Genomic DNA, 24,948 nt, shown 5'->3' with positions numbered 1-24,948 from the left:
TCCCAGCAAACTGGGTTCACCAGCTTTAAATTCTGGCATGGCTGTGGCTTAATGCTCAAGTTCACTTACCTTGGTTTAAAAGAAGTCGCTATTGGAAGATCAAAAGGATGTAATTGATAAGGAAAATGAAAGAGAACAAGGAGAACAGCTCTAACAAATGGATTTACCCAAAGGTCTCAGCTTCAGCAGGAATCTGACTGCAGGATACCTGATCTGCTGCCCAGCAGCAGTCCTGGATGTTGCTTTTGTCTGTGTGCTCTGCCTGGGTACAAACCTTACCATAGTTACAGACTTTTAATAGATGGAGCACTATTTAGCAACAAATTTTGAGGTAATTTCTTTGATATTTTCTCTCTGTTGCCATTTCAAGCAGAGGTAGATTCCTCCTAGACTCAAACCCCAAAGAAACAACATGCAGCGAGCCTGATACTGATATAAACTATTTTACTAGACACCAAGTAGGGAAAGCTCAGGCGCAGGGAGTGCCCCGGGGTGCTGCCTCACTCACAAATACTCCGAGACAGGGAGGATCGCCAGGCTGGCGTTGGCGGCGTTGGGGGCCACGGTGGCGCAGCGTGGGGCCCAGTAGCGGTGCTTGCCCAGCCCGTGGGACATCTCTGCCAGGAAAACCTCGCCATCCACCTCGTAGGGAGCCACGTCTGTGCAGCCCTGCTCCAGGCGGCCCATCCCAATCAGCTCTGAGAATACCTGGAATGGAGAAAACCAGGAATTTGACACGTGCTGCTTCCTTTGGACCGCGGTGAAGGCTCTGCAAGGCGACACGTGGCACTTAGTCCCTTCAGTGTGCTGATCTCCAGCGAGCCTCATTCCAGCACCACCAGATTATAACCACATAAAACCCCCAAACAAACCGGGTGTCTTGTTCACTAATTGCTGCAGTCTTCCCAACAATGGAAAGCAAGTAAGAACAAACAAACCCCAGCCTTCTCAGGTGAGTTCAGAACAAACACTTACCACACGGGTGCTTTTATCAAATTTGTTGCCCCAGATGTAAATATGGGAAAGTTTCATGTTGGATTGTATTGCATGTGCAAGAGCTAAAAGTCCTTTGCCAGTTATATTGTTGCTTACAACAGACAACCTAGAAAACAGAGAAAATATGTTCCAAACCATAGAATTCCCGTCTCTTAGTTAAAAATAAGAATTTAACTATGTTTTAGTCTTATCATTACATATATAATACATACATAGAACTTTTTTATTTATAATATAATTATTTATTTGTATGAAAGCCAGTCCTACTCTAATATCCTTTTCAGGTAGCCAAAGGCAGTTGGCCTCTGTACTTATTCTATTTCTCAAAGGACTTTCCTGACTCCTGCAGCCAGGTTGTTCACTACTGAGTTCTTCAGTGTCAGTGACTTTGCTGCATGGTGGCCAGGTCTCATCTCTAGTCTGCTTTGAAGCCCAAGCCTTGGCATTTATCCAGGCTAAGCTTTGATCTTTGTGGAGTGTCAGTTATTTTTATATTAGTGAACCTGCAAGGCTTTCAGAGGCACCTCACAGTCACCACCTCCTCAGTCTGCTACTTAGAACTAATGGCTTCAGGTAACACCTTTGATCAGCTTTTACATCCTGCCGGCAGGAGTTTAATGCGGCTGCCAAAGACCCTGATGGAGAGATTACAGCTCTTCTGGGTTCACCCGGAAGCGAACTTAAACAGAGGATTTTCTTAAGTGTTGAAGATCAGAACCAACAAATATAGTGCCTTATCCCAGCGTGGAATCTGATTATCTCAAAATTCTGAACATCTACAGCTCTTGTTTTCGTTTGTGTACCACAGGGACCTGCGCTTCAAAGACGCAGAAAGAATGAACAGATCAATCGCCTCACCCCTCACCCTCTTAGAGGGACTGTGAAAGTTGTGAGAGCTCTGAGCACACCTGGGGCTCACCTCCAGCACCCCAGGGTGTCTCACAGGTCTTGGAGCATCTCACATTGCAGCAGACTAATGCTTATTAAAGAAATCCCACCCAATCTCTCATGGGATTTTTTTTCCCCAGGAAGGAAAAATTGTCTAAAACATTTGGAGTTTCTTGACCTTCCTATTTTGATCAATATGAAGACGCAGAGCTGTGATGCCGTTTTAGGCACTGCAAAGTCCAGGTTTCTCACCTGCAGCCTCTGGGGAAGCCAGTGCAAATACTTACACCTGCAGACTCCTGTTCCACGTTGACAAGGCCTCACTCAGGTAAATGGCTCCATCGTCTTCTATTCGGTTTGCATTAAGATCCAGGATCTCCAGGGTTTGGTTCTTTTTTAGTAGCTTTCCCAAAAATTTCACTCCATCACAGATTATGTTATTACTGAAAGAGAGGTGCACATTTTATTTTTATTTTTTATAAGTTGCTAAGAAAATGAGTTTCTAATGTGCCACATTTAATCACTCTCACCAGCTAAGGTCAAGGTATTTCAGGCTGGAGTTTCCATACAGGGCTTCACACAGTTGCTCTACACCAAAGCTTTTCATTTCATGCTTGCCCAAGTGTAGTTCCACAAGAGAAGAATTACTCCTCAACATCCGAGCTATATGAACTGTGGACTCTTCCTAGAAACATACACTCAATTTTATTAAGCTAGACTTTAGGATAAGATACAGTTGTGCTTCAGTAAAAGGGAGATACGCAACTGACTGCAAGATCTGGTCATCAGTAGTGTTCTATTTTGTATATTGTATAAAAATAACCACAGAAGAGCTTATGATAAAGCTAAAAATGGAGAAAAGAAAAAAAAAAGAGACTAAAAATACTATAGAGATATTTTCAGTTTTACAGTACTGTCTACACCCCTGCAAATATCAGTGAAGCATCAACATTTAATTATGTCTAATCAGTTTCCCTCCCTGCTATTGCTCTTAAAAAACCTGAATGTTTGAGTCAGTCTTTGCTAACATTTGAGAGTATTTTGTAATTATGCTAATTATTTCATGCAAGAATGAATTGGTCTAAGTTTTACTTGATCTTGGAGATCTTTTCCAACTTTAAAGGTTCTGTTGATTATATACAAAAGAAATAGGACTTCTATGGGAAAAATATGTCTTGCCACTCGAAGGCAAAGGAATTTTGTTCAAAGTTGTCCTGTTTAGTTAAGAAAATAACAGAATGAATATTGTGAGTCAAAAATAAAAGAAAAGCCCAGAAGCCTCAGAAAATTATAGAAATTGAAGGTAGAAACAATGACAAATACAGTCTCTGACAGGTCCAGAGCAGGTCCATACTGTTACCAATAGCAGTAGTTTAAATTGACTTCCAAAGCTGAGGTTGGGCAGATCAAGCCCAGCCTTAGAAAAGAAACAACTAAAATCTGTTCAAACTGTTAAATTTATCTTTGGGAATTGAGGAGGATCTGGCTTTCATGACACTTTAATTTCATTATCCTGCCATCAGGAAAACACTGATCCTGTCCCAGACACCTGAGAACTGCTGCCAGGCAGGTGACTCCACCTCTCTCCAGTTCTGCCAAGACCTGAGCAGCACCAGCCATGCACTGAGTGAGACAGCAAAACCACTCAGCCCAGAGAATGTGAGAATTGCTGCAGTGTCTTTCTTCTTTAGGCTCAGGTAAAGAGCATCCTTTGTGCTCCCCCTCATTTCCTGCATGGCTCCCTCAGTTTGCTGAACATTACAGGAAACTCCATGTCCTAACAGCAGAAGGAATACTTGCTTCTCCAATACCAACTCCTCTCCATTAGCCCATTATTTAACAAATGTGACAACACAGAAATTTTAAAAAAATTAACCTTCTAGTTAAACCAGGGCAGAAAAACTGCCCAAAACTTGGCACAGAAAGAGAAAAATAATATTCCTGCAACCATTTTCTCCAGTTTGTAAGGAATTCCATGGAGCTGTGTAGTTCAGATGTCCATAAATACATCAGTACTGACTTGGCTTATGCCCCTCTCTCTGAGCTGACTCCACAGTCACTCACATACCTGTTGGCTGGATAGCAAAGGACGATTTAGGTTTATGGCTTTGAGTGATTTGTTTTGAGTCAGGGCTATGGCTGTTGCTGTCAGACACTGCAGGCCCTGGAAATGAAAATAAATAAACTCTTCAGAGAAACCTGTTCAGTGTATAGATCAAGCTACCAAATTACCATTACTATTATTTCTGCCTTTATCTACTCTAGACGGTTAGGACTACAGCAGGCAACTGCTTACAGACACATAACAGATTTTCTGATAATACCAATGCCAACTGCCTATGGAATATCAGACTGAAATTAGACTAAGTAGTACAAATGACTTGGCAACTCAGAAAATAAAAAGCAAGAATAATGGATCTAAAAAAATACTTCTCCATTCAATTGATCCTGCATTTTAAATTCCCTGATTTATGAGGCAAAATCAGCTTATGTGTGTTCCCCTAAGATTTATCCACCAGGTAAATTCATATTTAGTATGAATTGGGCAAACTTATATTTATTTATTTATTTTAGTATCTTTCTAATTTTCCCTCTATTTCATATTTATGCTACTTTTCAATTAGGCTGGTCTACACATCTCATTTTAAACCAACTCTTATCAACTCCCTACCAAGCACACACATACCAAGCTTTTGAATAAATCCTACACTGCCTACACTTTCCTTGTTCATGTATTCATAACACCTTCACACTTTCTGAGGGGCATTCCCCCTTCTGGCTCAGAAACTAATTCTGAATTTCCAGGAGAAAAATGTAGGCTTTTAAAAGCAATCCACAGCCCCTTGAGTCTCCTGGAGCACTGTGTTAGAAGTCTTAGTGCCCAGCTCTAGGAGGAACCTCATTGTCCAAGAGTAAATTGGGTGCTTTTCTACTCAATTCAGCACTGCTGTGCTTATGTCCTTTATGGGTCAAGCTCTGAGAGGAGCAGCAAAGCTATGGGATGAGTGACTTTCAGGGGTTACAGCACTGCACACTTTAGAAGGAAAAGATTCTCCAGGGAATGAGAAGTCCATTCTTCAACAGGAATTATAAAGGACTTAGCTCAACAGAAAGGAACAGCAGGAAAAAAAACCTCAGAAAATGTGCAAGCCAAGCACCTGAATTCCTAGAGAAACACAGTAGCTCTAAAATATCCCCAGTTCTGACTTCACAGGTGCTTTATGCAATGTGTCTTTCCTTTTTTACAATATTATATATTGTGTTACCTCTAGCTGTCACAAAATCAATGACAACAGATGGCATTTCTCCCTAATTAAGCACTGCAGGACCCTTGTAATACCCTTGAAAGACTTACGTGTTATTGCTGATAATTTTACTGGGTTACTCACCACATCACAGTCTGCAAGATCCAACTTCTCTAAGGTTGAGTTCATTTTTAGCATTGAAGCAAAGAACATCCCACCTTGGTTTCCTATTTTGTTTCCAGTCATTCTCAGATGCACAAGACTTTGATTGCTCTAGACATAATTAAAAAAAAAATAAATATCCCTTTAAGATGGCCTGGAAAACAACACTGTCCTGTTTTTTTTTTTGGTGTGAATTCTGCTGGCTGTCACACAGAGACAACACAACGTTCCAGAAGAATTGTGTCTAAGTGATAACACTGGCTCAGCTCTTGGCTCAGGCTCCCCTCAGTGACACCAAACATAAGAGTCTGCAAGCAAAACTCCTGTATTTGAAAACTTTTGTTTCTCCCAAGTTCATGAATTTCATCGCACTCATGAAAATAATCCAGGCAAATATTTCTGCCTAAATTTGCATCTGAGATGCAAACTGAATTAACACTGATTTAAATCTGGTAAGCCTTGTGTGAGCCCAGCATTGTACATCTACTGCACAGCCTTAGTGTTTTGGAGGCCTGTCAAATTTAGTTGAAATCAATTCAGGGTTCAAAGATTGTGAAGGAGGAAGAAAGAGCTCATGTGAGTCTCCTTTCACAAACACAACAAATCTTACACACAAGCCTCATTTCCTTGGGAAACCACATTTAAAATAACAAACTCGGGTTTGTGGTGCTGCTGTAAGGCAAAGTTTTGAAAACATGTTTCAGACATCTTGAATCAAGACAAATATTGATGTCAAAGTCCAGGCAAATTTAATTTAATTTTTTGGGGAAAAAAAAAAGGAAAAAATGATGGCATTATATATCCTGTAGCACAGCATTATTCACATGGAAAAACCCAGCTGCAATAGTTGTGCTTTTTATAGACAATTACGTCTTTTTATAGATAATTAAGTGTTAATGGCAGCACAGTGCAACTTTCTCTTGTGTGAAATCTGATTTCTGAAGTGTGCCTTGGGAAACCAGGCAATCTCTGTGACACAGCAACATGCTGAATGGAGCAAAGACAGAGGCCCCTTTCAGCCAGCTCTGATGTTGGCAGCACAACCAGTACTGGTCATCAAAAGCAAAAAATATCAAAGGAGATGCCATTGCCTAAATCTCCCAGGCAAATACTCACATGGAGTGCTCCTGCTATCAGCTCTGCCCCACTTGTGCCAATGTCATTGAACATCAGGTTCAGGTACCGCAGAGTGGAGTTTTCCTTGGGAACAAACAAAGCAGGAAGCAATGAGAGGTTTTTTCAATACAGCTGTATTTTCTAAAAAGGAGATATACATGAAAAACTCTGCCCTTTACAGCATTTCAGGCAGTTCATGAGTTGGAGAAGTAGTTAAAGAATGCCAAATTATGTCAGGTGATGAGGGCAAGACGTAAAATCTATCACAGGGAGGGCCCCCATGGGGTCTCAGGAACCACCCAGAAACTCTGTGCATAAGGCAGGTGGTCAAGCTCAGATGCACAATTTCAGGCATTTTGTGAACTTAACAGTGCCCCTGAAATTCTAGGAACACAGGCACAGGGTGGCAACTCACTATTTTCCACCTGTATCCCAGTATTTGTAAAGACAAAAAAGTTGCATTAGAATTCCTTATGTTTAGGCTTATAAAAAGGCTAACAGAGATTATAAAATAGCTGAAACAAAGGCCCTTGCACACTGGACACAACCATTATCCCCTTTGTTGAATTGAACTGTGAGCCTAAAAGCCTCATCGTTTATTCCATCATTATTTCCTCAGGACACCCAGCCAAATATCCAAAGGTCTTCTACCAGAAATTAAAAATCTCCACAGAGAATACAATTTGAGGTTCTAATAGGATGGATTGGGATGTGATAGTCAAAGTTACCGGAATTTTGCCAAACCAGCTCATTTTTGTCCCCAGTACACCATATATAAATATTAATATAGAGAAATAAATTGCAAGTTGCTGAAAGATAAACATCTCTTGGCACCTGGAGGAATGTTGCCATGGTCTTTGCTCCAGCATCAGTCAATAAATTATAGGCAAGATCCAAGCCTGAAAAAGATGAAGAATAAGGAATGTGACAGATGCATATCTGCACTGAACTGATTTCTGAACAAAAAGAAACAAAGATGAATTAAGGCAGAAATCAAGACTGATCATGTTTTCTTGTATTAGCACAGCAATGTCAAACACACCTGGAAAAACCTTACCTGTGACAAAGGCAGCTTGGCCTAAGACAGAGACAAGAACTCCAAGATCGTCATCTGTCACTCTTGGCACAGGCACCAGATGATTATTTCCAGCTAATTTTAATGTGATTCCTTTTGTACTTCTGCAGAAACATAAAAATGTAAGCACATGGGGAGAAGTAAAATGATAGAGAGAAATAAATTCTCCCCCCAGATCAGAGGTGTGCCCATGCCTGCCCTCACTGGAGCTCTTGCACAGGATTATCTGCTGCCAGTCCTTTTGTAACACCACGACAGATGATGGGATCCAAGCACTGATGTGATCAAAACCTAACACAAACCATTTCATTTCCTTAGTTTTTTTCCCCCCAAAAGACAATTAACTTTGATCCCAGCATTGTCCATGAGAAGAAGCAGTACCCAGACCCTTAATGAGAGAGAATTTGGGTGGTTAATAGCTTGGCAGGATCCAGAGGCAGCTCAGGGAAGCATGACCAGCTGGAAGGTAACTGGATGCAGCTGAGGCTTTTTGAACAGGAGTGAGACACAAAGAAAGGAGTTAGGATGACTAAACCCAGGGTTTGGCTTCTTTAGGGGACAGAAAGGCACCATCCTGTACATTTTTCATTTTTTTTTATTTCACTGCTTGTAAAGCTGCCCAGAAAGGATATATAGCTACAAACTTCTGCCAAGATGATGTCAAGATGAGTCAAACCAGAACTTCAGCAGCAAATGTTAAACTTGATTTGTGTTTAAGCCTGAAACTGCATGAACTTTCTCATTTTTCAATTCCTCATCTTGCTACCCCATTTAAGGCTTTCAGAAGCATCCAAAACACCCCGTTTGTTATTTCCTTACATTTCATCATTTTTATCAGCTTCTTGAAGCACACGAGCAATGAAGGGGTTTTCAGGCTGGCTCAAATTTTGACAGGTCTGCACATAATGCAGGTGAAGATCTGGAAGAACCGACATGGCCTGCTGGAAAACAAAACCAAGTGTTACTGCATCGTTTTGGCAGCCTAGCAACCAGGAGGGATCTGAATAACAATATAAATGGGCTCGGTCTGGAAAGGATTACAACTCGTGGTTTGGAGTAACAGATACAGGAAAAGCATGAGGGAAACGGTGGGTGTGTTTTTGATGTGCCATAGTTGGTTAGAGCACTGTGCTAATAACACCGAGGCAGGCCGTTCACTTCAGAGTTGAACTTGATTACTCTTGTGGGTCCCTTCCAGCTCAGCATATTCTGTAATAAACTCAGAGATAAAATATCTGAGCTAACAGAGAAGCGATCTCTTCTGAGCCCCGCAAGCCTTACCTGAGCAGTGACCACCTCTCCCCTGTCCCCAGCTCAGCCAGCGGTGACCGGCCCGGGGTGAGTTCGGTAACCGGGCTGCTCCGAGCTGAGCTCGGTAACGGAGCCCGCTCCCGAGCAGGGTGTCCCGGAGCCCATTCCAGAGCAGGGTGTCCCGGAGCCCATTCCAGAGCAGGGTGTCCCGGAGCCCATTCCAGAGCAGGGTGTCCCGGAGCCCATTCCAGAGCAGTGTGTCCCGGGCCGGCAGCAGGAGGGAGCGGGCGGGGGTTGCCAGGAGCCCCCGGTGCTGCCCAGACCTGCGGACGGGGCAGGGCAGGCTCCTCACCCCGCCCCAGAGCACGGAGTTTGCCTCTGAGGAGCCTTTGCAAAGCTGTCCATGGTTACACGGATCAGCTGCTCCTTCAAAGATTCCTGCGCTGGCCCTTTCCAGCAAATAAATCCCTCTGGTGATTTCACCACTGCCCTCCTAGGCAGGCTCCATTTTCCTGCACTGCAGCACTGCCAGGAGCTGTCTGTGCTGGGTCTGTCTTGTAATCTCCTGCACAAACTTCCCCCAGGTTCGAAGAATCTCTCTGACACGAGGGCATTCAGACTGTCTGGACAGCCTGGAGGAGACCCCACAGCAGCTCTGCTTCCCTTTCCCATGTTTACGTGAGGAACACCACATTACACACTGCACCTGCATCCCCCACCAGGGTAATCAGAGTCAGGACGCTAGATCTGAGTGAAAAACACTTTGATGCTATTACTAAAGGAATGTGCACTATGAAAAATGTATTTGTTCCTCTGTTTTAATTTTTATTTGATTGATACCTCCCTTTTGCACAATCCAAGTTCTCCATTAGGAGCCAAGTGTCACCTTTCCCTTCCACAGTGAGAAGGGACATTCCACTGGTACACACCCGAGCCCGGGTTCCTCATTATCGCTGGCATCTCAGTATTCAGGCAGGGAGAAAAAAGCAAGAATGTGGAAACACTGATCTTTGTGTTGAATCATAAAGATGGAATCTTGACTGGAGGGATTGCTGAAGTTTTTCACGTATTTTCTTTCTGTGTACACTGGAAAACAAGAGCTGCATTTGCACAGAATCAATATGTCACAAAGTGAGAAAAGGGCAATTTAAAAATTGATGTGATATTGTTAATGTCTTTAACTGCATGAACACTTGCTGTTCATTTGATAATGACCAATTATGCACCCTTGGATTATGGTAAGTGTAAGAGTATTCATAGACATCCTCATTTTAGGATTCAGAATACATCTTCCTTTTTATATAATGCAATGTTTTTATTCCAAAGATTTTTTTTTTCCACTGGTGCAGTTTTCTACTTGAAGGTTACATTTACAGAAGTAGTAATTTATGCAAAACACTCACTTTCAGATTTCAATAATTTAAATTGCTCTCCCCTGCACTGTGCATACAAAGGAAATGAAGAAGCAGACTAATGTTTCTACTAAGAAATAAAATTAAACCCATAAGAAATCTTTCCAGCACAGGAAACAACATAGATGTCTTTGCCAACATTTCCACCATACTGTGAGGTATAATGTGACATTAATGAGCAGAATATTCTGTGTTCATCTATCAACAGTAATGCAGCTCCACAGAATTTTCTTAGGAGATTTCTTTCCTAAAAACAAAATCCCAAAGATTACTATTTAATTGACATAATATATCTTTTTAATGACTGTGTCTAGATACCTGTGGAGGTGAAGGAACTGAAAATTTTAAATGCCTTAGCCTTTCTGAAAATAAATTCAGTATCTTTCCAAAGGAGATCTTTCTCCTGGAGTCATTAGAAAAATTATAGCTGGGACAAGATAAGGGAATTAAATGTCTGCCAGAAGACATAAGCAAATTGCATGCAGGAGCAATAGAAGGGGCAAGATCTTGTTCTGCTGCAGCATGGAAATTCATGGACTCCAGCTGCTCCCAAATGCAGGACTAAAGAGACTCGTAATCTCTTTAGATACCTGCTGCAGCATCAGGCCAAAAGTGTCAGAACAGGAATAATATCAAAGCTCAGCATTTAAAACTCATGTTATCTCTCTGTGTTTAGTAATGATCCCAACAATATCACAGTTTATAAACCTTACTTATGCCCTTTGCTTCCAGGAATGAGCAGCACCTTGTTTAGAAATATGGAGTGGGATTCCAAACAGGCAGAACACACACTTCTACCAGGACATGCATTCCCATCCTGTCTTACAGAGGTGTAAAAAGCTGTTTGAAAGTATCTCCACACTTTTGCAAATCTGTTCACTGATGTTTTGACAATCTGCAGTTACTGCACTTTGAATGACTGCAAGCTGTCACTTCCTTAGTGGTACTGTTCATCTCTGAGGTGGCTTGGTGACAGTTTTGGATGTGTCTGTGTATGACAGGTTTATTTGAAAGCCATGGGTCTGCAAGATGCATTTTCTGCCATGATTCTGGCTCTGACACAACATAACACCTTTGTTATTAAAAAGAACCATGACAAACATAATATTGCTATAGTTCTTGCATGCCAAATTTATATGCAACCATGTCTTTCCATGGCACTTGAGAGGCAGACAGCTGTTTGTCCTAGACACACAATGTCCTTGTCTAGTTTTTATTCTGTATTGCTCAGCTACCCCTTAAGCCCCTGAGTGTCATTTGCAGTGTACATAGAGCATCGAGCTGGACTGGAGCCAGCCACTGTGCAGGTTCAAAATGCAGAGTGGGTGGGAGCAGAACCCTTTGTTTAGTTTAACTGGCTGGTCAGAACTGCAGTCCTGCTCTCCCTCCCCTTGCCTCAGGGAAGGTGGTGCACCCTGAGGCAGTTGATGAGGGCAGGGTCTCTGAGACCAGCTCTTACCAGAGTTCCATCTCCAGGCAGTGCTCGCTGAATCTGCATCCAGGGTATGAAACTCATTTCTGTTTGGCTCTTGCTTGATACTGAAATCTCATTTATATGCTCATTGGCAGGAAAGAGCTGGGACTGCAGCAAAGTGGGACGGCTCTGTTCTGATTTTCCATTTCACTGGGTAACTGAGGCTGTTTTGATTGTTTTGAAATGTCTAATGAAATTTTTTCACCCTAAGTGAAGGCAAAGAGGAACAGAGAGAAAGATGAATCAGAAACTGCCAAGGAGGAAATCATTGGATGAGAGATTTCTGGGCAGATTGGCAGATTGACAAGACATTTAGTAGAGGTGATAAAAGGAACAAAGTAGCACAATTGGCATGACAGAATAATAAGAGGACAAAGGACTGAGCAGGGGGATCTGGAGCAGGGGAGAGTTTTGCCAGCAGTGGGTCTGTCCTGTGCTCTGGAGCAAAGAATGGGGAATCCAGCTGTGAAAGAACAAGAAACCCCAACACTGAAGTTGAGTTCAGTTAGGAAGACTTCAACAGAAAGTGGACATTAAAGGTAAAGTGGAGAGAGAGAGATACAAGTGGGAAAGGAATAATTCAGAGAAATTCTCATGCAACAGATAAAAGATCAATTTCCAAGTTGGATCAAAGGTGCATTTGAGGAGGAAAGTCACATGAAGACAAGTGATAAAGAGAACAGGTTGGTCTGTTAAACAGACATGATGGTATTTCCTCATTAGAACAACTGTCCTGGATTAAGTCTTGAAATCTCTCTTGTTAGCCCTAAATGAAGCAGCGGCACTTTGCATTATTTCAGAGGTTTAGGACACAGCAATTCCCTGCTGCCCCTGACCAAGAGACTCCAGTTCAACTCACATTTCTCAGAGCTGAGGGAGTAAAGTGCACTTTTCAAGTGGAACTGAAAGCGGAACCAGGAAGTCCAGGGTAACTTTTACATGAAATCATAGATTAAATGATCAATAGGTATCAGCACAGCATGGTCAGCTGCTGGTTATAGCCCTGAACAGGCAAAAGCTGATGTTGGAAGGGTGACATGAACTGAAAGCTGAATGTTGATCAGCATCTGCAGGGGACAACTTACTGAAGGGGGCCTTAGCAAGTTAGGAAAGTGCCACTGAACGATCCTGTTGTGCGTCTCCTCCAGGAAATTGCTGCAGCATGTAGAGATGCTCAGAGCTAATTGAGCAGTACTTTATCCCTCAAGCTGCCTCAGGATTTCTCTAAGACTCCTCACTCAGTGGGCAGATCTAATATCTTTACTTCCTAAAATACCTTACAATGAATAATCCCACTGCAGTCCTGGAGCTCACGTGTGGGTTAACATGCTCCATGACACAAGTGACTTGAATTTGGCATTTATTGATTACTCTGTATCCAAAATTCTTGTTACAGTAGCAGGACATATCTCTGATTTAATGTATTGTACCATGCCCCTGAGACTTGCAAAGACACCAATTAAGTGTTTCTTACCTTGATTTTATGCTGACTCTACACAGGACTCATCTACACTATGAGATGGCATCAAGGGCCAGAACAGAGGCAGACCAGCTCCTTTTGTACTCTCCTTCCTGGACCAATCTATGATGTTGAGTTGTTGGGATGGATGCAAAGTCTCCCAGTTATGATTTAATTAATTCACAAAGGGGCAAATGTTTGGAGGGTGAAGAAGCTAAAATTTAAAACATGGATGTATCAAGTATTTTCACATTAGAGGTATTTTTGGGGGCCACATTCACACTGCCCACACACCTGAATTAACACAAACCCCAGCCCTTCCCTCCATGGCCAAACCTGCAGCATGTCCCTCTGACCCCAGCATTGCTCTGTGGGCAGTGGCCTTGGCAGTATTCACAACATGAAGTAGTGTAAGCATGGCCCAGAGAATCTGAAAGAACATTATTAAATGGAATGATCTATGGTGCAGAAGGTCAAATAACAGTTTTCTATAATTGTGGAACTATTTCAAGAGATTATTAAAAACTGCAGTCTGAGACACAAAATGCTTGGTTCATGTGCCGCTCCCAAAAGGCCTTCCAGACACCTCCAACCTTCATCAACAGTCAAAACGAATGTTTCTTCTGTTGTCTTGATTAAAGCCTTCCATTTGCTTCCTCTGGGACTCTGAAAGGGCCCATCTTTGCATGCCCAGCTCTGCCAAGGCTGGAAGCTGTGTCAGTGCTGCCAACAACTCCCTGAACCACAGCCCGCAGTCCTGGCAGGACGACGGCCGGAGGCTCACATCCAGCTCTGAGAGTTCCTTGAATGCTCCTAAACCTTGGCAGAAGACAGCCCAGCCTTCATCAGAGATGTTGTTGTTATAACTCAAATCCAGCTTCTGCAATCTGGCTAAATGGCCATCTTGCCTCAGGGATGCTGCAAGAGATGACAGACACAAACGGAACTAATAAATTCTGGCAACTGCTTTAGAATCTTCTCGGAAAAGACAATGGTATTTTAATACAGCATTTTAGCAATCAAACAGCAAGATTTAACTCTTCAGCAACATAAAACCACTTGCTGCTGACCTCAGAAAGACAGTTTTATAACAGCTGAAACACTTAAAGCCCAGGCAGTTCAAAAGGAACAAAGTATTGAGTTAAAAGTGTGTGGCAATCTGAAAACCTTGGAGTCAGTTGGAAAGAGGTCACCTCAAGTGCCAATATTAAGAGGCAGACAGGCTTTATAGGGAGATTTAGAAAGAGGAAAGCAAAACTAGGTGAGGCTGCAACAACCTTCTCCTTGACTACAACAGCCACCTCTCAGTGTGGGAAGGCCAAATATACCCCAAAGGGGTCCTTAACATATGATGGGCAAAGGAGACACCTATCAAGGGTGATGATTTTTAAAGTCAAAAGCATTTGGGCTTCACGTCACCAGATTTCACATTCCAGGGAATTACAGTTGTCACACAGCTATTGCCAATGTCAAACACTCAAACCCCTGAGTCAGGCCCACAGAATCACAAGGATGAGTATAAAATTAGCAAGTTTTTAAATTATTCTAGAATTTATTCCTTTATCTGGTTCCTGTTTTCCAGTATTTCTTAGCAGCTGCTAAGAGATCAAAACATTTCTGGTTTAATTCTCCCCCAGAAGTCTGACTCCAGAAACCCACCTAATGGACGGGGAGCTGGTAGTGCCTGTATTCCTGGCTGTCAGCACAGACATTTTCTCTAAACTACTGAGCCATAAAACAGCATCCAAGCAAAATAAAACTCCTCAGAGGCAGCTTTAAATATTTGATATAAAAAACAGATGCAAACCCTACATTTTCTAAATGATGCTTCTTTTTATTTTTTCATTAATACATAAAAGTGCTTGAAGATTCTTTGCATTTTAGCCTTTTCAGCTTTTCCACTGGGCATGTCCAGGACACACAGAAAAATGAAAGCCCTTTGTAGGAAAAACACTCCTGTATTTTCCACGTTTTCATTTGATTTATGCAAAAACATGCTCAGTCCATGGAACAAGCCCCTTCTGAATTGTGGTCTAAATACCCTGGGTTCCTTGAGTGCTAGTAAATACCACGTTATACTTACTTAGAAGTGCCAAATCTTCAGCCACCAGGTTACAGCTGCTCAGTCTTAACACCTGAATCTCAGTTGCAAGCTTTAGTGCTCCCAAAAGCAGCTTTAGGTTCCCACCAACGCACTTATTCCAAGAAAGGTCTAATATCTCCAGTTCAGGAAGGTGAAGGGCAGCCTCAGCTGAAAAGATTAAGACCAGTAACTTCTGCTTACTAAGAGAAAACAACATGGCCTCAACAGACACCTCACCTGCAATTCACCCGTAAGTAGGATCCTAACAGCCTGATTGCTTGTGCTTAGAATGCATTCTTTTATCCTAATAAAAGTCAGCCAAAACAAAATAAAAGGGCTCTGCCTATAGAATCTACCAGGACTCTATGGAGAGAGATTTTCTCTCTTTCTATTCACATTATTGCCTTGGCCTTGTTGCACGGAATTAACAGCTTGCTTTTAAACCATTTTATATCTATTTAAAGAGCAAATTCTTTTGCTGTGAACTCACTATTTAAAGTGAGATGCTCTCAATCTTTTGATGGTTCTGATTTCCATGGTGTCACTTACATAACTGTAGTGATATAAACGTAATACTCTTTCTACAAGGACCTCTGACAAGATTAGCTTGCTACTGCTTCTTCTGGAGGCAGTCAAGTCTTACTCCAGATTTAATGTCATGAGTAAATAGTTTGAAATACAAGTGCACAAGACACAATAACTGAGAGATCCCCTGTATTAAGATTTCATGTGCCAGATGGAACACCTATCAAAGGCCACTAATCCATAGAGATTTGCAATAAGTAGGCAAAAGAGGCTGAATTTACATATCCTGTGATTGGACTTTTCTTCAAACCACTGCAGTCATTTCCCCCATTGCCCCGTGCTGAACTCTACCCCAGAAAGTTTCTACTGAAATTTTTACCCGCAGTGAGGTGAAAAACCCTTAGTCAAAACTTTACCCCACTGAGTGAAGTGTAACATCCAGACTATGATTATAGCACAATATAAAATCCTGTTTTTCTTTTTTCCCCAAAATTAAGGAGTATATAAAAGCTCACTATCAGACAAAGGATTAAGTGAACTTCATCCCCTTCAGGTATAGTAGAGGAAGTCATACAATTCTCTTCCCTTGCAACATGGTCCCACAAAGCACTGGTTTCATCACAGGCTTTTTCACTTGGGACCTGAGGTATAATGTACCCATGATCCTTGGAGTTCAGCCAAAGGAGAAGAGAATGCTTTTTCCTACAGCATACACAGAGAACAGGCACACTTAAAAGAAACATTCCTACCTAGTGATGAAAGGGACTCTTCATCCAAGCCACAATTGCTGATGGTCACAGATCTCAGCTTTGGTAAAAACCTGAGCCTGCCCAGAAGAGGATCTGATGAGAGTCCCACATTTTTATTTGAGGATAAATTCAGCTCTTGAAGACTGGAGAGTAAAGGTATCACCTGGGCTACAAAAACATGGAATATTTATTAGACACTCACTGATCCATAACAAATGTGTGGTTGTGTATTTGCCTGACATAATTTCTTTTCTTTATAAATCAATCCAAAAGTCAAGGCCAATTTTTTACACTCAAGTTCATGGTGAATAATGTTTTAGACCATAAATAGCCTTGTCATTTCCAGTAAAACTGTTTCAGAAATTAAGTATTCCATAATGTGTAGAATGTTGTCAGAACACGGCTTCCTGGAAATTTTCTAGGTGAAGTAAGGAATTTCCAAATGTTTTCATTGCTAACTGAAACTTCTTTGTCTTAATGTTATTATTCTATATTATTCAATAAATTAAAAATAAATCACAATTGATATTACTAATACTGAATATTTCCTAAAGCTTCATCATCATCATCATTACATCTTCAAGTTATCTTCTTTGTCACGGAAAATAGGATGTGGGCAATATAAGCTTTGAGTCATGGGATTTTTCTTATTGTTAAAAGTTATGATAACAGAGAGAGAAAAATAAACTATTTCACAAATTGATTGGGAAATGCCTTTTTCTTCATAGTAGTGTTTATAGTTGCATCAATTCAACCTAGAGAAAGCACACAGCAGCAGCAGTCTCCTAAAATCACCATCTACTCGGTGTGCAGTTCACCAAGGGAGTTTCAGGCAGTTATACTTCCATGCACATACCCACCATGGATCCATCCAACTTATACCACTGGAGGCACTGTCCATGGACGTTTCCTAAATTATTGATTATCACAAAAAAGCAGTGCTTGGTGGCATATCCCACATTCCCATTCTGTATCTGAATCACAGCAGATTCAGGTTCTTAATTCTACATGGGATCAGACACTCTGAGATTTCCTTTTGTTCAGCAAAAAACCCATTCCATGTTGATCAAGAAAGCTCTCCCCCAGACTGCATTTTCAGAGCTGCCTAATGAAAAAAGTACTGAGATCAGCTCTTCTTCTGCCAGGCAGAATCTTTGATGTCTTTGAGATATTTTCAGAAGGCAAAACTGAGATCCTTAATGAATTTCCTCAACATCTCCTTACACAAAACAGTCATGTCCTCTTCTGTGATACAGCACTGGTGAAGATCAAGGACTTCCAGATTTTTCAAGCTGGCCAAATGAGCTGTTGAGGTTTTAAAGCCACCACCAATCTCTCTGTTACACGAGATATCTAATTTCCTTAGCTCTGCAAGGTGCTGTAAAGCAGTGTCTGAAATGGAAATGGAAACAAGCTGGTCACTGGCTGCCACAGCAGCCCAGGTCAGGGCTTTGGCATCTATTTACTTCAATGTCAGTTTGCACAAGGTATTGCAGGCAAAGCTCCTGGGCTAAGCTTCAGTGTATAATCACAGCAGACACACAGTAATGCAGCAAAGCCTCCCTGCCTATGCAGCTCCATTCTTCTCTGGGAGAGCAGGTGAAGGTGAGGCCGGCTCATCCCCCACTTCCAGTCAATCCTCAGCCTTTTGCAGAAATCACTGCTGCACATGCTCATTAGTGCCAGTTGTTTTGCCACATCCACTAGGGAGAGACATAGATAACAATCCCATTTCATGTGGCTTCACTGGACGCTCTTTAAGTGATAATGGTGAATTTGGGTTTCCTTTGGAAAGCAGGATTAGCTTGTTAAAAATTAGCTTGCCTATCTGTGTCCTTGTCTGTGCTCTTTCTGGGGAAAGAGGAAGCACATCCAGGGAGCCACAGCCCTGAGATGTGTCTCAGATAAATGGTGTGGACGGTGACTCTCCCCACCGACTTTCACAAGCTTGAGCTCAGGGCAGATAAATTCAGCTTCTGCTGAAAGGCCCTGTAGTCTTTTACCAATCCTCAAACAGCAAATAACGATTGCCCATTAATACTGCCAAACCATCAGCAAAATCCCACCTCATTGCCTTTCTTAAATGGTTTTCAGATGTACAATTTATTCAGAATGAAAGGTTTCTGAACATAAAGTCTAACCTAAGCCCTGGAGGCTGTCTTGCTTTAATCCACACATGTGCAAGTTTAACTCTTTCAAGCCCGGCACATTTTTCAGATCCTGAGCAATAACCTTCATGCTGCAGCCAATGTTTTTGTTGATAGAGACATCTAATACTTCAAGGTTTGGGATCACATTTAGAATTTCAGCTGTGAAAAAAAAAAAAAAAAAAAAAGAAAAGGAAACCAGAATTAATAATTGTCTAGAATACATAAAGATGAACCCTAGAAAAATACAGCACCATGATAAACAGGAAGATGTGGCCAGGGTTTGCCTGTCAGTGTGGTTTAGACTTGCTAAGTTCCTGTTCTACCTAAACAACACAGTAAAATAAAGATTGGATAGGAATCATGAAAATCTGTGAAAACATTTATAAAAATAAAAGTGAAAAAATACAAGGATTGGTAGAAAAATACAGAGGAAAAAAAAGTAGAAATACAAAGAGAAAGAAAATTTTCTAATGAAAATATATAGGAATGTCTGTTACATATGGGGCTCCCTGCAGTGGAGATGAGAGTCCTGGGACTTCTCTTTACTGAGCAAACACTTTTCAAAACACACAATGAGATAAAAAGACCACACAGGATTAAGCTGTTATGGTGAGAGGACAGAAGGGAAGGGTGGTCAGTGGTTGCCAACTCAGCCTAAATTCCCAATCCTCAGACCTACTTTTCAATCCCATGGCTAATTACATATTCAGATGCTTAATTTCAAGCAATTAGTGTTGGAAATTCTGGCACACATTTTTTGCTGGAGGTCTCAAAGGACCCAGAAACCCTGGACCACTGAGGCAGCCAGACTGTGATTCAGGTCTTCTCAACCCTCCCTCATATGATTAGAGAGAGCAACATTCTTCTTTGGAAGAAAGTGCATTAAATCCCCACATCATAAATACTGTTATAATGCAGAGCTTGAAATAAATTAACTTTTCACTAATATTAATCTCAATACAGCCATTATCTAAGTCAAACAAGTTCCATTTTTATGAAGCCAGTCTCAGTCCAGCTCAATGGACACACACATACCAAGGGATTCTCCATCCTTTGCCGTCAGGCTACAGTCCGTAATTTTCAGACATTTTAATTTGCATCCTTCCTGAAGTTTTTTTGTCAGCAGTGATAGTTTTCCACCTATGTTACTGTTCCATGATAAATCCAGTTCTTCAAGCTGAGAAACAATTTCAAATGCCTCTCCTGCAACAGAAGTCTAGAGTGATTCATTCTACGTATCAATTTCAGTGCAAAGTAAAATAGAAGTTTGGAATATATTAAAGAGGAAGGTTAGCTACTTAATACTCAGATTACTTTATAATGAATGTCTTGCCAGGAAAATTGTTAAATAAATGAATTATTGCCTCTGCAGCTATGTTGTATAAAATCTCACATTGTCTAGGGAGCAACATAGATCACAAGTCATTGTCACAGTACACACAAACCTGAAATTTATTCAGGTTCCCAAACCCTCATCAGGCTGTTTGGTCTGTGCTGGGACCAGAAAGTCCAGTCTAGAGGGAAATCAATACAAGTGACAAGTCTGAATTTACTGTTCTGCAGAGTTCTGCTCTGTTTTATTTGGCAATTCTCCAACATCCTCTGTACTGTGTCCACAGGTCATTTTAGATGGAATGAAAGAATTCCTCTCACAACTATTTCTGAAACATGAAAGTTTCATTTCTGACAGGAATTTTGGACTCACTTCATAAGAAGTCAAGATGAGCATTGCTTTGACTCAAACTAATTTTCCTATGATTTCAAGGCAGACAGAACTGACTTTTACTACATTCAGAAAAATCAGCCTTTTTGAGGCTTGACACACCTGCCAGTGTGAACTGTGCTAGTGCTTATTTGAAATACTAACATCCCACTGTAAAATCCAGCTTCCTAACTTCCTTTGTAGAGGAGGGAGGCAGAGCATATTTGCATAAGCTCATTCCCAAGAAAGATCAATGAATCAGATCATATGCAAATGAAATTTCAAAGTGTCATACACAATTTTTTGACCTAAAGTCTAATAATTGAGAATTGTATTTTAATAGTAATAGCCTTTCATGTCTGTGTGGCTTTCATAATTAATTTTTCACAAAAGATTTATAATAGAAAAATAATTCTTTCTGTAAGTGAATATCCGGGTTTGAGAGGAAAGGACACGTCTTCATTTTAATATTTGCATTTATTTTAAATTATTGCCTCAGTGTTGAATAATGAGCAATGCTCAACAGTTGAGAAGTGCAGCATAGCCTATTTCTGTTTGACATGAGGACTATAGATTTCCAGACACATTTTCCTCCCAGAAGATAAACAAAGGAATATAACTCCAGGAATGGTTTCCTATCACCTCTCACAGTCAAGATCTGAGCAACCACGTAGAATAGGTTGATGTTATGGTTACATTGCAGACATTGATTTCTAAGCAGGATGTGCTGAGTCCACAAAAGGCCACATTTCTGCAAAGAGATGTGGACAAGGCCACAGAGCCAGGATTGACCTAAATAGACAAGTTGTTTTCAAAGTCACAGGCAAAATCAATGCAAACTGACTGTTGCTATTCCACATGTCAAGGGAATCACATTTTGACTGGAAATTTAAATTCTGTGATCAATTTTGTGTCTGTCCCAGCAGAAGCTAAACCAAACTGGGAAGGAAACAGCACTGAAGAACCTGGCAGAATAAATCAATTAGAAAAATAACCAATACAACTTAGAAGGAAAAAAAACCAAAACCCAAATCTCTGAGAAGGGTTTGAAAAAGAATTAAATAAATTTGAAATAAATCTGAGAAAATGAAATACAGTTTTCATACTCATCAGAAACAGCAGTTATTTTCACCTGCTTTTGAAGAGATGCTTATTTCCTCCCCAAGAGATTGCATGACTCACTTTTGATCTACCACCACATATGTAATTTTATTTCTGAACCTTTCATCGAAAAGGCTTCGATATGAATGACATAAACAAATGCCAGCTTTATAATTCAGACCCCTTTTAGAACTCCTAAAATGAGCAGTAACTTTTCTAATTCCTAATTGATTGTGTTCTCCTTTCTTTTATATACAAGTCATAGATCCACTCCAGAGTAAACTCCAGGCCCAGAGGTGACTCTGTGCCAGAACCTGAGTATGTAACACCACCTTTCCATCTCATGCTTTGCAGAAAGCAGGGTGCAGGCACTCCAAGCAAAGTAGTAAGCAGAGGAATAAGCTTCTCCCAGACTAGAAAAAGCACCAAGTCATAAAGCTCTGAGGCAGCACTTCTGGTTTTAAGTCTTCTCCCAAAAGACCATTGGGGTTTTCATGATGAGCACCTGTACTGCAGCTCCAAGACATAAGCTGACCCTATTGTGATTGACTCTGCTTCTAGGCAAAAACTAGTAATCCAGATTAAAAATAGTCTTTCCTGCAAACAGGACTGGATTCTCTTTCTTCCCTTCTGCATGTGAAAGCTTCACACCCTGAGGAATGAACTCTGCAGAGCTACCTAAAGGTATATGGTCACCCATAAGCCCAAGTTTCTGCTGTTTCATAGCAGGAGTTTACCTTGCCCAGTGTGGAAGCAGGAGGAGTAGGATGTAGGAAGAGATGAGATGGATGACATTAGCCCCAAGCTGTCTGGAAGTAAATGTAAATGAAATCCTGTACCTAAGGAGATGACATCCTCAGCTGTCAGCCTGCAGTTGTTAAGTCGGAGGACTTTTAACAGGTTCACATGATGAAGATGGACAGTGAGAGCTTTCAAAGTCCCTCCAACACAACCATTCCAGGACAGGCTGATCTCTTCCAGCTCTGGGAGAAACGGCAATAAGGAAGCTGTAAAGAAAGAAAAGCAAAAGCTTTTCTGTTTGTGTGTTTCTGCACACCCTGGATATCTCTTAATATTGAGATATTTTCTACAACCAATACAGAATTATAAAGCCATGACAATTTGTACCTCGCTCTTCTTACCTGTATCTTGACATTCATCTGCTTCACAGACCTGGATGACTTCTATATTTATATATATTACATAATTTATATCATTTAAAATTAATATTTCTTAGGGACCTGGGACTATTAGATAAAATGTTAATATGGCCTGTATAAAAGAAAGGGAAGGGAAAAGAGGAGAGGGAGTAATAGAACAGGCAAATAAAAATTAAAGAAATACATGAAGTGATTAGTTGAATAAAATGTGCATTTACCCAGCTCTGTTATATCTGCTGCACTTAGTGCACAATTATTTAGATCCAGATTCTTGCTGTTGGGTTTCTTTCCCAGTTTCTCCATGAACTGGTTAAATCTCTGCTCACCAGATGGTGACTCTGCTTCAGAAGGGAGATGTGAAAGTCCATCTGAGCAACAAAGAAATAGGAACCTGGTTACCTCTGCTAATAAACACAAGGTGTAAAACCTGCCTGAGGCTGCCAGGTGAAGACTTTAGGAAATGAATTAAATCTGTCAATAAAGCAGGCTCTATTTTTTAATCAATGTGGGCCAACAACCTGATTGATAAGATCACTATAGATGAAATCAGTACAAAGCTCCTGTTGCATTTTCATACGTCTGTGTAAGGTAGTTCCTGCTTTTCTGGGCTTTGCAAAGCAAAAAATTACAGAAAATAGCAATCCACTCTCAGTAGCTACCAGTATCACTTCCCCAAACTGACCCAGAGCCCTTAGGACAAAGGATGGGGTTCTTAAGTTTCATCTTTCATATTTTGAAAAATAGTTCCATTTTCTCTGGAGTGGATGTAAAGAGTATTCTTGTGTGTGCAAAATAATATCCATGAGGGGTTCCCATTCCCTTCCCCTCCCCCTGCCCAGTACCAAGTGATGAAAAAAATCTGTTCCTGTTGTCTTCAGAGTGCTTTAGCAAGACAGCAGGACAGAAACCCATCTTAAATACAACAAGCTACTCCTCAAAGCTTGGCTCTGAAACCAAATAAGCTCTGGAATTAATGAGCTGACTTCTGCACAGACTCTCATATTGCAGACCAAGACAGAAGTCACACAAAAGCTTTACCCTTCCTCAGCAATGTGGATCTAACTCCTTGCCTAGCACCTATCAAATCAGAGGGTACATCCTTGATAATGTTCCAATCAGAAGTAAATCCTGGCTAGAGGATAAACTGTAGGCAGGGAATATAGGATTTTGGCTAGCAAGAAAACAGCTGATTTTCTAAGAAATTAAAATATATACACATACACATGTGTTTCATTATTGTACCAACATTACCTTCTACAGAGCGATCTTGCTTTTCACTCTGATCATCAGCTTCAGCATTGTTTACTTCTGTTTCTTCAATTTCCCTTCTGTCCTTGTCTTCAGATTTCCCAAAGTCAAAGCCTTTGAAGAATTGTTTTATGGCTGAAGGCTTCTCTTTGCTTTTTTCAGGAGCACACTTCTTTCCTTGGAACTGTTTCATAACAAAGTCAAACGGGGAACTCTTTGGGTTGTCCTCTTCATGTCTATCCTGGCAGTTCTGGTCATCTTTCAGGGGATCAGCAGGCAGAATTAGATTTAGTAACATTTACTCTTGCTTACCTTTTTTCATGATGGCACATGCACTGAGAATTTGCCACCGTTGCCTCCATCCAACCATCTATCATAGCCATGGTACAAGTGTTCAAGAGCAGAGCACTTACAAAAAGCTGAGGCACTGTTTAAAATCTGGCATTAATCTGCTGTCACAGCTCTATTCCTTAGAAATACGAAATTGATACAAACCAATGTACCTCGATGTACATGCACGGCTACTGAGCTCTAGAGCAATCCTGCTTTTCCTGACTTTGATTTCTTGCAGTAGAGAGGTATTATTTTAAACAAAGAACATACCTGTCTTTTCCATGGGTACACCTGAGGATCCCTTTCACAGTTTTCAGTTTTTACAGCACCTTCAGGATTTGTGGGATAGGTGAGCCATGACATGCAAACAAAGCCTCACTCTTTTCCTTAATAGGAACTTTCTGGGCAGTTTTCTCTCACAAGTTTCTGTCTTCATCAGTTTGATAGCAGCAGCTCTGCACAAGTGGTTTGTGAGCTCTTTCCTGATGCCTCTATTCCTCTGTACTCTATCCCAAAGTCTGCCATTCCTGGGGCTCAGAAGTCCATTTAAATGCTCCGATCGTGCCCAGCTTAGATCACTCTCAAGGCAGAAATCAGGAAGTAGCAGCAAAATCTTCGCTTCTGCTCACAAACCACTGCATGTCCCTGACACAGCTGTTGCTAGAAGAGGCTGAGTCACCGCAGAGATCAGATTACAAGAGTACCTGAAGAAAAGCTTTTGGTTTTCCCACCCCTTTTGTCCATACTGGTCAGCAGTAGTGCTGGAGGCTGAGCAGAGTCCTGCTGTCAGCTGGATGTTGCACAGCTCAGTAAGAAAAA

The 24,948-nt window shown here is 41.2% G+C and overlaps 2 protein-coding genes across 4 annotated transcripts; both read right to left on the bottom strand.

The window, feature by feature from the left end:
* Positions 1-427: 427 nt before the first annotated feature.
* LRRC34 (leucine rich repeat containing 34) lies at positions 428-9,081 on the bottom strand. Of its 2 annotated transcripts, XM_005525105.2 has the most exons (11): positions 8,764-9,081; positions 8,302-8,423; positions 7,465-7,586; positions 7,242-7,306; positions 6,408-6,491; positions 5,274-5,402; positions 3,953-4,048; positions 2,415-2,569; positions 2,172-2,327; positions 976-1,102; positions 428-708 (listed from the first exon to the last, which is right to left on the bottom strand). In XM_005525105.2, the coding sequence occupies exons 2-11, from the start codon at positions 8,415-8,417 to the stop codon at positions 505-507; spliced, it is 1,254 nt and encodes a 417-aa protein (XP_005525162.2). In that variant the 5' UTR covers positions 8,418-8,423; positions 8,764-9,081; the 3' UTR covers positions 428-504. The 2 variants fall into 2 exon arrangements, with proteins under 2 accessions (XP_005525162.2, XP_087917218.1); XM_088061092.1 differs by lacking the exons at positions 8,302-8,423; positions 8,764-9,081 and adding an exon at positions 7,677-7,827.
* Positions 9,082-10,091: 1,010 nt separating this feature from the next.
* Positions 10,092-24,829, bottom strand: LRRC31 (leucine rich repeat containing 31). 2 transcript variants are annotated; one of them, XM_088061337.1, is made up of 10 exons: positions 24,400-24,829; positions 23,800-24,054; positions 22,767-22,916; positions 22,126-22,395; positions 19,621-19,788; positions 18,577-18,744; positions 17,660-17,827; positions 16,436-16,603; positions 15,162-15,329; positions 10,092-13,996 (listed from the first exon to the last, which is right to left on the bottom strand). In XM_088061337.1, the coding sequence occupies exons 1-10, from the start codon at positions 24,410-24,412 to the stop codon at positions 13,677-13,679; spliced, it is 1,848 nt and encodes a 615-aa protein (XP_087917463.1). In that variant the 5' UTR covers positions 24,413-24,829; the 3' UTR covers positions 10,092-13,676. The 2 variants fall into 2 exon arrangements, with proteins under 2 accessions (XP_087917463.1, XP_014109796.2); XM_014254321.2 differs by having other exon boundaries at positions 22,228-22,395.
* Positions 24,830-24,948: the final 119 nt, after the last annotated feature.

Source organism: Pseudopodoces humilis, chromosome 11 (assembly GCF_049639895.1).
Source record: "Pseudopodoces humilis isolate 2021_Gansu_Grassland_sample_001 chromosome 11, ASM4963989v1, whole genome shotgun sequence".
Classification (NCBI taxonomy): domain Eukaryota; kingdom Metazoa; phylum Chordata; class Aves; order Passeriformes; family Paridae; genus Pseudopodoces; species Pseudopodoces humilis.
Note: the sequence above shows the minus strand (reverse complement) of the source record. Positions and strands in the feature narration are given on the sequence as shown.

What these genes read in the sequence shown, in the direction of transcription:
- LRRC31 (XM_088061337.1), bottom strand. An exon ending in AGCAGATATAACAGAGCTGG is followed by an intron (nt 22,396 to 22,766) that starts GTAAATGCACAT and finishes CTTTCTTTACAG; the next exon opens with CTTCCTTATTGCCGTTTCTC. An exon ending in AAAGGATGGAGAATCCCTTG is followed by an intron (nt 18,745 to 19,620) that starts GTATGTGTGTGT and finishes TTTTTTTCACAG; the next exon opens with CTGAAATTCTAAATGTGATC.
- LRRC34 (XM_005525105.2), bottom strand. Translation starts at nt 8,417, where the DNA reads ATGTCGGTTCTTCCAGATCTTCACCTGCATTATGTGCAGACCTGTCAA. An exon ending in CCAAGCTGCCTTTGTCACAG is followed by an intron (nt 7,307 to 7,464) that starts GTAAGGTTTTTC and finishes CATCTTTTTCAG; the next exon opens with GCTTGGATCTTGCCTATAAT. An exon ending in TGGAACAGGAGTCTGCAGGT is followed by an intron (nt 1,103 to 2,171) that starts GTAAGTATTTGC and finishes TCTGTTTTCTAG; the next exon opens with GTTGTCTGTTGTAAGCAACA.